The 14268-nt window shown below is 37.0% G+C and overlaps 1 protein-coding gene across 1 annotated transcript in view; it reads left to right on the top strand.

The window, feature by feature from the left end:
* The window catches only part of utrn (utrophin), a 174570-nt gene that overhangs the window by 104374 nt on the left and 55928 nt on the right, over nt 1-14268 (top strand). Inside the window, 4 exon segments of the mRNA XM_033991111.2 lie at nt 3299-3567; nt 5400-5546; nt 8028-8106; nt 9040-9100. Of these exon segments, the coding sequence (XP_033847002.1) occupies nt 3299-3567; nt 5400-5546; nt 8028-8106; nt 9040-9100 (556 nt within the window).

The raw sequence follows: 14268 nt of genomic DNA on the forward strand, positions 1-14268 counted from the left end.
TTCATTTTTTATTTTGTCTTATTAAGAACACATACAAATGGTTTTCAGTATCAATTACTCGATTCACCAATTCCATAAACAATACAAACTCAAAACACATGGCTACTGACAGAAGATTGGACCTTTTGATTAAAAAGATTCAAACTGATCATTGACAATTAGCAATTGTTGAATCTCAATCTTAACAAAATTTCAATTAATTACACAGCTAGTGATGTGAAAACACTTTTGTGAAGCACTCTGCATATGCAACTGAAAAGAGCTGAAATATTGGAGCAGTAGTTTTCCATCATTGGCGTGACTTCATGTTTGTTTAATTAAAAAAACATATTATCGTGGTGATTTTTTTTTTTGCTTGAGTTGATGCCAGAATAACTAAAAATGCATTTTAACCACCATTTACTAACCAAATTATTATCTAAAGCAATAAGAAGTTTGAGTCCTACTTTTTGACCCAAAGGGGACCCCGTATTTGATCCAATCTTCAAGTTAAATGGCCTCCCTGTTCTCATATCCAAACCAGTGGTACTATCAATATATCCAGGGCATGAATTAGAGATGGGCTTGCCTCATTCAGCATTCCTCCTCTGTCTCTCTTGGATGCGGTGTGGAAGTCTTGGTTATGTCAGCACATTTCCCTTCAAACCCAAAGCCTACTGTGTAAATAATTGAAACGGCTCTGGGGGGCAGCACAGGGGCGTGGCAAGACTTCAGAGCGTGGGCCGACAGCTTGTTGTCTGTGATCTCCCATAAGTCACCATGCCCCCATTGTATATTTATTGATACACAAACTACAAGCTCTAAGCCTTTTATCTGAAGAAATTAACTTCTTTTTCTTCCCTAAAGATGACTGTTTTTTTTTTCGCATTTTGAAGTTGTCTTTTGTTAACATTACATTATGGAGGGAAACAGCAAAAGCAGCATTAGTCCAAAATGTGTTTTAATGGATTCAGCTGAGCACCATTTTAGCTGTGTTTTTCCTTTAGAATTTTTTTAGCCTGAAAAGAGAAATGCAAATGATTATACTAATAAACTTTGGGGGCGACAGTAGCTCAGTTGGTGGAGTGTTTGTGATCCGAAGATTGCCGGTTCAAATCCCGCTCTCGACATAAACATCATTGGTTGAGCGGTTAGATCCGCTGACCCACAGGTTGGAGGTGTGATTCCAGCTCCTACAGATGAATGTTGTTGTTGTGTCCTTGGGCAAGACACTTAACCCACCTTGCCCTCAGTGTCTGCGTACACTGGTGTATGAGTGTGTATATGAATGAGTGGTTTCTTGATGTAAAGAGCTTTGAGTGCCTTGAATGTGGAAAAGCGCTATATAAAAATTTGTCCATTTGACAATACTAATAGACTTATAATTGATCATGACTACCTACGGCTTCTGAGGTTGTATCAGTTGCATCGAAGAATGGGTCAAATACAGAGTACTAATTTCTTTACAGCTTTAAATAAAGTATATCTTAAACATTGAGTTAGAAGATTTTATTTGATTTGTCCATTACATTTTTACAGTTACAAGATAGGACATAAAAACGTCTGTGAAAGCACTATATACGACTAAAATAATTCCTTTTATGGTTTGTTCATAGCAGCCAGATCTTAATTTTACCAATATTTTGTAGCTGGCTAGACTTAAAAAAGCAAGTCTTTTTGTAAGATAATATAATTTTTTCTATCTGTAAAATGTAAAGTAGTCAGTGGAGCTTTGTTTTCATTATACCTTCATTTGCAAATCTAGTGTTGTTTGCCTACACATACTCTTACCCAATGAAAAAAAACATGCTGAAGGTTACACAGTGTTAAATATGAGCTTCCTAGTGGCAGAGAAATAGAAATAGTCTTGGTGCAACAGGTGAAAATGGTAATGGAGCCTGTACCCTGGAGATGGGACCTTGGAGCCCATGAAAGCAGCACATATTTCTTTGTAGTAAAAGGCGGTTCTTCCAGAGCAGCTTCTTTGTCTGACTTGTGGGATGTGTCACAATTATCTCATCCTCTCACCTCTCCTGTATGGCTCATTCCTCAAATCCGCCTGCCTCTCTTGTAGTCATTTCCTTTGGTCACTTTCATCTTCAAACTCGCTCCAACTACTTTCTCATCCCAAATTCCTCCCTCTGCACCTTTTTCTGATAGTAACCCTTCTTCCTGCCTGTGTCTTCTCGCCTTTTGAACTCTCTTCTGCCTCTCCCTTAATGTATTCTGCGCCCTGTTCACCTTAAAAACTTCTCTTGTGCTTTTTTGGGGAGCAAAATAACAACTACAATGTAACAACAAAACTTTGAGTGTTAATGAGTTTCAGACGTTTTCATAGGCAATAGTGAACTTTGGACCTTGCAAATACTTTTCACATATTTTTACAGCCCTTATGGCTAGACTACAGAATCCAATTATTATGCTAAAATGGGCTGTGCAATTAATAGAATTATGATACAAACTATAACAGATTGCAATTTTTGGCCATATTCATTATTTTAATCAATTCTATCATTCATTGCCAATATTCTTTTTGTCCCAGTTGCATTGAAGAATTAGTCAAATACATTAGTATGAACCCATTTCTTTACAGCTGGAAATAAAGTATACTTTAAACATTGAGTTACAAGATTTTATTTGATTAGTTCATTACATTTTAAAAGTGCAATATATGACTCAATTCATCCCTTTTTGGCTTTTAGTTCATGCTTATTTTTCAAATTGCTACATTTGGTAACACAGCTTCATATTAATCCATTCACTATGGTATGTGCATAGGTAGTAAATCTTAATCAATCATATCATTCACTGACAATATTGTTTGTCCCAGTGGCATTGAAGAATGGGCCAAATACAGATTACTGGAGACGGGACACTTTCACACAGTCAAATTTTTGTATTCTTGTCCCTTGTATCATGACCTACGATGTCAACACTTGTCTGATGTGTCTTTGTTTGCCATGTCAGATGAGGACAGACTGACATATCTGTGTAATGTAAGGTTTTCAAGGGTTTCAATTTGTGGTAAAAGCCTGGGACCGCTGTAAGAGGACACTTTATGTTTAATGTGTGACTGTAAAATCTGTCTGCTTAATGTTTTATGTGTCTTATAAGCCCAAGAGGCCCATGCGGACAGGATACTTCCCTGTCACTAATGAAGTTAAATAAACTAAAAAAAACAAGGTAAACCCCAAGCCTTATGTGTGTGTTATATTGCATCTTGGTACATTTTTTTTTTCAAGCTGAAGGTTATCTTATTATTATTAAGCCCATATTTATTTATTTAAAAATAAATATGCATGCATTCTTGTTGTTGCAGACTTGACACCAGAGGAGAAGGCCAGGGGACTAGCCCGAGCCATCCGTAAACAGACAGGTGATGTGAGGGAGCGCTGGGAGAGGCTCAAAGGCCACGTGGGCGGATGGCACAGTCAGGTGGAGAGAGCCTTGGAGAGGCTACAGGAGCTCCAGAGCTCCATGGACCAACTGGACCTGCGGCTCACCCAGGCAGAGGAGGCCAAGGCCGGGTGGCAGCCTGTGGGAGACCTGCTCATAGACTCCCTACAGGACCACATCGAAAAGACCACGGTGAGATGGGATAAAGTATAGTGCCCACCTTAGGCCTATATGGTTCTATCTTCATATATTTTTTATTCCTGGATACATTACGTAGAATTTTATCACAATTCTGTAGGGTTAGGTGACCTCTTTGTTAGGTTTATATCAGCAAAAAGCTATTTCCTCATTCCATTGTGGTGTTTGAGTGGTCTGAAATTTAAACCTCAATATCTCCGAAATACCCAGAACGTAGATAGAACCTTAAGAGTCCTAAATCCACAGTTGAGATGTGGCCCATTTACTCATAGGTTGGTGGTTCTATTTCCAGTTAGAAGTGGTTGATACATATGTAAAAATGGATAGTATTGCAAGTGATGTTTTAGATCATGTACACAGTGGTCTCTCGTTTATCGCGGCGGTTACATTCTAAAAATAATTGGCAATAGGCGAAATCCGCAAAGTAGTTAGCTTTATTTTTTACCTATTATTATAAATGTTTCAAGGCTATAAAACCCCTTACCACACACTTTATATACTTTTCTCAGGCAGACATTAACATTTTCTCACATTTCTCTCTTGTTTAATTAATTAATAGTGACTCACGCATATTGTTCCTCTGACCTGGCGCCGCTCTGCTATAGTGTCGATCAAACATTTGTGTAAATTTGGCTGAACACATTCTGTACTGTACAGGAGACACAGTGAGGAGGAGACTGATGGACAATGGTCTACGGTTCCTTAGCCAATCAGGACACAGAACACAATGCGCCTTCATACGCTGTAAAAAAGCATGCATAATTGCACTAAAAAAATCTGCAAAACAGTGAGGCCGCGATATAGCTGTATACAGAATTTGAATATTGAATGGTTTATATAAAAGTTTCAGATTAAAAATTACATGCAGTTTAATGTTTCAAAAATGTTAAAAGTGATATTTCTGCAATTTTGTTAATATTAGAGTTTTGTGCATTACTTGAACCTCAACCATGAATCATTTTTGAAGGATCATCATTATATTGTTTTAATGTTGTCATTGGTATAGTAAAAAAAGGGATTCTTTTTTTCAGTATTGCAGATAGTGCACATTTTTGTTGCTTTTACTAGACTACAAATGAGATAAGAAAGCAGTTGAGACTTCTAGTAATTTTTCCTCCCAGTTAAAATTTTACCAATTAAATCCGCCTCAGTTTATTACATTTGTTAATTTTTCTAAGCTGCTTTGGTGCACTCTCTCAGATAATGATTCTGACATTTTCAAATTCTAATCAGTTGAGTTGATTATTTTTTTCCAGAGGCAAACCCATTTAATAAACAAGCAGACAAATTACTGTTTCTGAAATGAGGTCACGCTTTCCATAAAAACATGTAATGTCATAGTCCCAGGTTACATCAGGAAAAACTCCGGTTCTTACATTTGTTTAGCTTTCAATTACATCACCCACAATGTGCCTCTATCTCCACATGGCGTGACAGTGTGCAGATATACACCCAATTAAACCCATTGAAACAGAGCTATGTAGGAAACACTTGGGAAGAGGCGCTATGAAGAGATTACAGTCTGAAATGTGTCCCCAGTCTTATAGGCATTAAATTAAATTGTATATAGACAGCCTTGGAGAGTTTTAATTAAAATTCCAGAGCAATAAATCCTAATTTTGAAATGTAATTTATTTCCAATTAGAGATGATGAGGTCACTGCAATAAACCAGACAATGATAAATAGCAGTGAAAACAAAATGCAGGGCCACTAATGCTAATACTTCTTGTAACAAGTGCTTACATTCCATTGAGGTATACATTTGAGTATAATGAAGTGATAAGGTATTGAAAGAGGGATTTGCTAACACTTAAACTCTGTGCAGGCGTTCAATAAGGAAATTGCTCCGCTCCGCCAGGACGTGAGGGTGGTGAATGAGCTCTCCTCAGAGCTGACCCCTCTGGACATCCAGCTGTCCTCTACTGCCTCCAGACAACTGGACCAGCTCAACGTGAGGTGGAAACTACTGCAGGTAAATACAGCCCTCTGTGGTGCAACTTCTCTCCCAACAAGTATTCTCAGCAGATAATTGCATTGTTTAAAGATGCAATAGTCAATTTCCAAACTGCGAATGCAGGAAGGTAGGTATTTAAATCTGTGTAACTAGTTCCTAGCTCTCACAAACCCTTTGGCATATTGTTAATATGCATGAATTTTCAGGTAGGTGTACAGGTTTAGAACAGCTTTTTCAAACAAAGTCGATCCTGGCACTGCTTATGGCTTTCTCCTGGGGTTGCAGTTGATAAAATATGTAATTATTTGAAGCAGACAGTGCACAGGGGTATGATTTTGTAGAGTCTAACTTTTACAATACTATGGGCGAAGCCGAAATTTACATATTTACAGGGATAAAGCTGGTACCCCAACTTTAACACTTTAACACAGCTAGAACATGATTTGTAGATTGCCAATAGCTGGTTTCATTCCACCTCAAACTAATGTGTGGAATTTATTGAGTTTTTTAACATTCTTGAAGCATGCATTGCATTATTCATTCTCCTCTCACTCTGTGGTGGTAAGATAATTCTGTGACTACCCATCTGCACCAACAGTCTCTCCAATCAACACCAACTAATCACTCAGACACTACATTCATACAAAGGGAAAGTGGGTTGGGGGGGTCTTGCCCAAGGACACAACAACTTTATAATGATTAAGAACTAAGCCCAGAGTTTTAAAATTGCCAAATTACATTTGGCAATTTGGATTTTGTGTAGCACATTTTCATCATCCTGCGTGAGGTTTAGCTTTTTCTGATTTCTCTTATATTTCTGATTCCACTTTCAGTAAAACTCCACTGGGACCTGAAACATGTCCCTCTGACTGGAGCACACCTTTAGTTCTCAAATTACAAAACACATCAATGGACACTTCTCCGAGCGCAGCATTTGCCTGTAACTCCTGCTCCTCCATGTCCCGGTCTGATCCACTGTGTTACTATCTCACAGTGCTCATAAGAGTCCCAGAAGGAAAGTCGTGGAATACTGATGCAACTTTGTCTTTTAAATGAAACATGAAAATGTCAGTTTCAGTTACACTACGATTTTTTAATTCACGCCGGTGGAGCTGTAAGCTTACAATGGCATTCCTGCTGTGAATATACTATTATAGAGCAATGTACATTTATTTCACTTGGCTAACTTTATAAAGTGATTTATAATGTAAAGAAGATGTGATTAAATACAACAAACTACACTGTATTATATTAATTTCCTGGAGGCTGATTCTAACCTTAATCATAGTCACTTGCCTAACTTAAACTTAAATTCTAATATTAACCCTATTTTAATTTGCATCTGAAGTTTAAACCATTCCACTGATCTAATAATGAAAGGTGTAAATCATTCAGACCTGTGAGTATAAATGTGAGTCTACCCAGTGTGTTAAAAAACAACCACCATACCAACACTGGGATTAAACCCTAAACTAAACCTGGACTAAACCAGGACTCAACCAACACTAAAATTATTTAAACTTCAAGCATTGCCCATAACTTAGTCATAGAAGTTTCACTGTACTGCGGGATCAGTTTTATCTCTCTCAGTAGAACCATTTCCACTGATGAGCCTTTTCACTGTGGAGTTTGATGATTTGATTTTCATATGCAAGCAACGCTCATTGTCTGCACTGCGGGACCAGAACGGTAATAGCCATTAGCAGACTGACAGTAACAGTGCTATTGACCTTTTAGCACACAGCTCCTTGTAGACAGCTGTGTTGCGGCCGCCCTTACACCTGACATTGTGCCGGTAGACCGTGGACCAGATGTGGGATTGGTGTGTCTTTTTCGGTTCACTTCCACTCAAGTGTATTACAAAATGAGTGCCAGCAATAACTCCATCCAATTAAAAGTTTTCACATAATTCTGCTGACGGACCTGTCTATGATTTTACAGCTCTCCATAACTGCAATAAATTAAAAATAAACTTGAAGAACTTTCTTAGGTTATCTAGCAAAATCTAAAGATGAATATTATCTGAAAGTATATTTGTCATATTGAAATCACTTTTGGAAAATTATTACAGCTGCTCCAATTGCTAATATCCCTATTTAAATCTCTATGTATGTGATTTTAAGTGATTTTTAAGGGGTCTACAGCCTACTTGTCACCATGGAGATTTGTCTACTACCATTAAGGGTAACATTCTGAGCATGGATGGTGGATGCCTGGCCAGCCATAATGGTTTATATGTTATATGTATTCCATACCAAGCAAATCTTCCTCCATATGGAACACATGGATGAAGTTAGATGGTGTACCAGCCAAGGATGGTGGACTCTACCACACAGTTACACAGTTTCCCTTTATATATTTTTGATTGCTCATCTATGTTTTTGTATGTATAATGTATGTTCTAACAGTCTGCAGAAGAAGAAATGGCCTTAACCACCTCCTATTGGTGTAACTGATTTGTCTGTGTGTGTGTATGTGTTTGTGTGTGTGTGTGTGCAGGTTGCAGTGGAAGACAGACTAAAGCTACTTCAAGAAGCCCACCGAGACTTTGGACCATCATCTCAACATTTCCTTTCAAGTAAGCACCAGACACTCTGCAAAACCAGACAATTCAAGCTCTTTCACAGACTAAACGCTTTCCTTCAATAACATAATTCCAGTCGTTACAGTCATCATTAGCCATGATAGATGAACTCAAGAACAGAAGGAGTTTTAAACAATAGTCATGCTCATTTTCTTTAACAATATGCTATTAAGCCAGTTTCACCTGATTGGCTTTGGCGTCAGTCAGACACAGATCCAAAATGCCAGCTGAGTGAATCAAGGCTGACCACAGAACGATTTGGCAATATTTGAGCGCTTATGTGGAGCTTAGCTTTATACACGGCTATTACCTCTTCTCTCTCTCTCTCTCTGTCTCTCGCTCTCTCTCTCGCTCTCTCTCCTTTCTCTCTCTCCTCTCTCTCTCTCCTCTCTCTGTCTCTCTCTCTCTGTCTCTCTCTCTCTCTCTCTCTCTCTCTCTATATATATATATATATATATATATATATATATATATATATATATATATTATTTTTTATTATTATTATTTTTTTATTTAATAGAAGATCAATAAAATAATATATTCTCGATGTGTCTATTGAGCATATATTGTTGATCTGATCATGTGGGTGAATATTTGTAGTACTAATGCATTTAATTTAGTATGAAGTTTTCACATTATACATAAAGTCATGAAACATAAAAAGTCATGAAACATAAAAAGTAGTTATGGTTTCATTTAATTTCTGAAGTATAATTTTGTCTCTGCTACAGAGAAGTAAGTATTTATTTTTCTCATTTCATGCATACTTAAGATTTCTTAAAGCTATATCTACTATATTGTAATGGAAGTGTTTTGATGTTGCAATTATTTCAAGTCAAGCTCCATGGATTTAAAGGATTATTGCTTTGTGTTTATTAAAATGGTTTTTCGATTTTCACCATGACTTCTCTGTATCTGTCTCTGCAGCGTCGGTGCAGCTCCCGTGGCAACGTGCTGTTTCTCAGAATAAGGTTCCATATTACATCAAGTAAGTACCAAGAAATGATGACTATCTTTGTGCTTTTGCATAGATTATACCCATTTGTGTCTTTGAAGTTCATAGACTTATTTGCATAATTCAGACATGCACTGTACACAAAAGTATTCTGTCAGTGTTATTTTAGTTGATGGATATATTCATGCTACATAGCCTTTGTCAATAATCAACCATTTTTGCAGGTTAAAATAAAATAAAATATAATTAATGATGACTAAAACTATGACTAACTGCACAGATATTTTCTCAAACAGTGAATGAACGTATTAAGTTGGCTAACGTTTCCATATTGTAGAAATAGACCCATAAAAAATGAGTGCAGCATCAGTGTATTACTGGTTTGATCAACTAAATTTAAATGACATTTAGTTGGCTCAAACTAAACAGAATAATTTTACAAAATCTAAATCTCTCAATAGTCAATATATAGCACGCAGACTTACACTCAGAATACTTAAGCAAACTCTGTCCAGTATCTTGAATAAGCTTTCACCAAGTTTATGCAACTTTTCTGTCTATGGTGACAGCGGCTCGGCACCGCTTTCATTTTGCATCTATGACAGTTGATAAGTGACGCGATTTACTGGCTGACATCTTGTGTCTCTCTGGCTCTGCCCTCCCTGTCTCCTATTGACACTTCGGAAACTATCTCTCCTGCCAAGTTTCAAACTGGCTGCTAGAACACAGTGTTTTAAACCCAACATAATAATCATAAGATAGCATACTGTTCCACAAACTTTAAGACCTAGTGCCACAAACACTTCCTGATATGAACTCCAAGCCCAATCAGAGAAGCATTTGGTAGAAAGCGCTTTATTCCATGTAAGGAAGGCAATCTTCTTTCAATTTTCTCCCTGCTGCAAACAGTGGAATAGGAGGCGAGTGGGAGATAGTAGGTGTGATTTGTGAGCACTGAACTTGTGTGGAGCTATTTGATGATTCCCAATATGTGTCCCGGTCCACTCTTCATGGGTGGCAGCGGTGTAATCAGTGGCCTTTTGTCAGTGTGAATGAAAGCAGGCGAGGATGAGGACGATGGTTTTTGGGGGAGAATTAATGTGTTACAAAAAGAACGCGGATGTCCATTCAATGACAGTATATTCAGAAGGACTTGTGATTAGCAAAGCAGATGGGTTTGGAGTGCAGGGAAATGAGGAGGACCAGACAAGCAAGCAACTTCATTTAGTCAGTGCAGTGGAATTCAAACTTTTCACACCATGTTGGACTGTTTAGCCCTCAAAATACAGAAGCAGAGACCAAATCCAAATCTAAGACATAACTAAATCAGGATTATACTAGAACTAAACAAGGACTAGTGATGTAGCTATAAAAAAAAGAAGTTATGATTAGTCTAACAAGTACAATTATAATTTTATAGTTATTCACATTTTAGACACAAAAAATTGAAATAGTCCAACAAATATGTAACCAGCATTATGAAATCAAACTGTCTGAATGATAAAGTAAATGTGACATAAATAGACAGATAGATGAGATGACTATTTGGAAGTTTTAAATACTAGATGCTAAAGTTAGAATTGAAACTAGATACTCATTTGACCAAGTACTGATACTGTAAAAAAAAAAATCACACAAATTGTATATTATTTTATGCTCAAAATTACATTCTATTGCATAAAAATAATTGTCTTGTCTTAAAATCTAAATGAGTATCAAGCCTTTTCCTTAGTATCAAAAATGAAATTGAGGATTTTAATTTTGTGATAACAGTAAAATTATGATAATCAATTAACCAAATAATTCCTAGTATCCCTAGTATTAAACATTGGTCTGGTTTTGTGCACCATGAAATTTGCTGCAGCATAGGGGGTTACTATGTGGGCCACTGCGTAAAAGAAAAGGAAATCCAAGTCCAACCAACCTTGAGGCACTGAACATGTAGCCAGTGCTCGCAATGAGTTTTTTATGAGAGAGGTTCCAATTGGCTTGTATAGTGTGCACCCTGTGTATGTATTCTAGGCAGGAACGGGCTGTTTGTGACCCCATCCCCGGGTAAAGCATTGTCCATTATTTTGTGTGGACGTTTGAGTAAACAAGTGTGGGTTTATTGGTAGGCTATAATTGTAAGTATAGTGATATAGTTTACTAATGGAGATGTGAAAGTTAAAAAAAAAAACAAAAAAAACACTTATCTATCTTCGTATGTACATAATCAATGTAAAGTACCAGTTACTGCAAAATGTATGTGAGAGTGAATGTATGCTCTTAAATTGCATAGTCGTCTAAATTAACATAAGAATGACAATAACAGTGTATGTATGTATTATAGGTCTTATATATACTGTACTGAGAGATTACACAGACATTATAGGTCTTACGTTCTAGTTATCACAGTGTTGTATATATTCATTGTTAAATATCATTAACATATTTAAAAGAAGATTTACAAAAGCGTACATTATTGCGTTTCCTTGTGTAAATGCAAGTTCTATGTTTCTTTTGATGAGAAATATAAAAACGTCTATGCAAAGATGTAGCTAACGTTTTGTCCGTAGCAAGGTACATCCTGCAGTTTTTGACACGGCTGCATGATTTTTGGATAATGAGGCTCACTCTAACTTTGAGCAGTGACACTTCCCGAACTACAGCAAAGTCTGGTTATCAGCCATGTATCTTTTCTTTTCTCCATTTTTGCCTTGTTTTGGCTAAATTTAAACCAGGAACCAAGATGTCAAACTAAGTCACCATTAGAATAGCGAAGAAGGCTGCCATGGGACTCAGCGAGGTATTATCTATTCAAAAGGAGGTATGCTGCAGGTCTGAATGCGAATGAGTCCTAAAATGGATTGCATTTTAATAAAAAGAGCCATTTATCTGGGAAATAAACGACACCAAAATGCAAACACTCAAGTGGTCTGACTACTTGCTTGCTCAGTGCATACAAAATCCCACCGTATTGTTGTACTACATTTATAACAAAAACAACAATCCTACGTGCTATTTGTCTTGGGTGTGCATAGCAATTTAATAATATTTGGCTGGTCTGACTCTTTGAAATTTCACCAGAAAAATTGTTAAAAATGCAAATTGCTGTTAAAGTTGCTATCCTGTCTTAGAGGATTTTGTATTTTTTGAAATATGTCCCAGACTAAACAAAAAAAAAAGATTTAGAGATGGAGTAGATTGTTTACTATAAAGCACGTACTCCAAAACTATAAGGTCTGGGTCTTTGGTTTTAAATTGGGATTGGATTTTAGTTTTAGTCCTTGTATTTTTTTTTACTGGCCAACATTTGTGAGTTTACCTTTCAGATATATCTTATGAGAATACAACACAATCAACAGGGAATACTGGTCCTTGCCCCCCATCTCAGAGTATGACATTGACACATTCACGAATCTGAAAACCTGTATCACAATTTCCTTTGCTACCAGCATTTTCAAACCCCATTAAAAACTTCCTCTTAGCCCTCACTGCTCAGTAGTAGATAGTAGTTATTTGTCCTCATGCCTATTCCCGACTGTCCAGTGTCGCAGGGACAAACCTCCAGCATTAGAATGATGTGCCGCCTGGTCTGGAGCCAGAGAGGACACAGTACCTCCAGCCTCGTGTTGGACTTTCACAAACTTTTTCTCATTAGTATTGCAGAAGGTTTTTGAACTCTGAGCTTAGGATGACAGAGGGCAATGTGCCTTATTATGTGCAAGTGAAATCATAGTTCTATTTTGAATGATAATGGAGCAGAGGAAGAAGGAAGAAGAAAATGAGCAAATCATGTTAACCTTTACACGCAACGTCTGCTGCTCTCAGACACCAAAGAATAGCGACTATTAACTGATAAGCTAATTGTGGCTGCGTTGTTTGTCTCTGAGGCTGTAAGACTGTGTGCTTTTAGTCTCTCACACACAAAGCAGCTTGTTAAGGCTACCAATTTACCTTATCCACAGCATCCAATTTTATAACAATAATATGCATTTCATAGTATTTATTAAAGGCACTTCACTTGATTTTCACTGTCTCAAAACAGTGATCTGCACGTCCAAAGTTATTCCTCACTTATGCATAGCATAATTATTCAGTACAATAAATTCGTAAGCATCTTTCACAAAGGCCACACTGGAGTTTTCCATCACAATAATGCTAACAACAAATAGCACGCTAAGTGCACACTTCCTGATCCTCAGACATTAACGCTTTATAATCAGATGCAGACAGTACAGAGCAAACTTATTTTGACCTCAAGAGCTGCTTGCACAACATATCTGTACTGGGGCAAGACAAATTTTACTTAAATACTTGTAAAGATATCGGGTACAGACATTTTAAGAGAATTACTAACTTCAGACATTAACAAGTATATACTAAAATGATATATAGAATATGGGTGTATTTTTAACATGTTATCATAACATTCTAACAATTTACTGGCCAGTGTAGGTCATGAAGCTGTGTCTGGTGTGCAGCCAGACTAAAGCCGCTTGCAATCCTGAGTTACTTGTCTATAAGCAAAAAGTAACAAACTGTTCTTACATAAATTGTAGTTTGTTTTCTCTCTGATTTAAGTCTTCCCTTTTTTATTTAGAATGCTTAGGTGTAAAGTTGTCATCACCTTGCTTTTTGTGCCTGTGGAAAACCCAAAGATTGCTCTGCCATAACAAAACAAATGCACAGAAAACAGCTGAATCTGACAACTTAGTCATCGTCATTGTGGGTTTTGTATGCTGTGGAGACATACACACACTGTCTAATCCCATTCTAGATGTAACCTCTTTTTCCACTGGCAAACAAATATATTATGTATTGTTATTGACAGAGCAGCTGCCGACATATAGCCTAAGCTTTAAACAGTTGAACACTTTTGTGGTTAGGGCCGAGGGCCAGTTGGAGAGTCTGTATGCCTCTGCTTAGCTGTGTATTTGAATGCAGTAAATATCGGCAAATCCCTAGACTAGGTCTTTTGGAAATCCTTAGTTGATTTAGACAACTTATTTGCTCGCTATCTACACAAACTTCTGTCTACTGCAAGGAATGGGCAAGCAGTGATCATTTGAGACATTTTTGGTTTGCAATTTTTACAGTATAATTTTTTTTTTTTTCCAGTATGAACCAAAGTTGACCTTAGATATGCTCATACAATAATAATGGTCTTGTAATAATGCATTTTCTTGTAAATGTATAGATTGTGATTTTATCTCTAG

The sequence above is a fragment of the Periophthalmus magnuspinnatus genome, chromosome 24 (genome assembly GCF_009829125.3).
Source record: "Periophthalmus magnuspinnatus isolate fPerMag1 chromosome 24, fPerMag1.2.pri, whole genome shotgun sequence".
Lineage (NCBI taxonomy): Eukaryota > Metazoa > Chordata > Actinopteri > Gobiiformes > Gobiidae > Periophthalmus > Periophthalmus magnuspinnatus.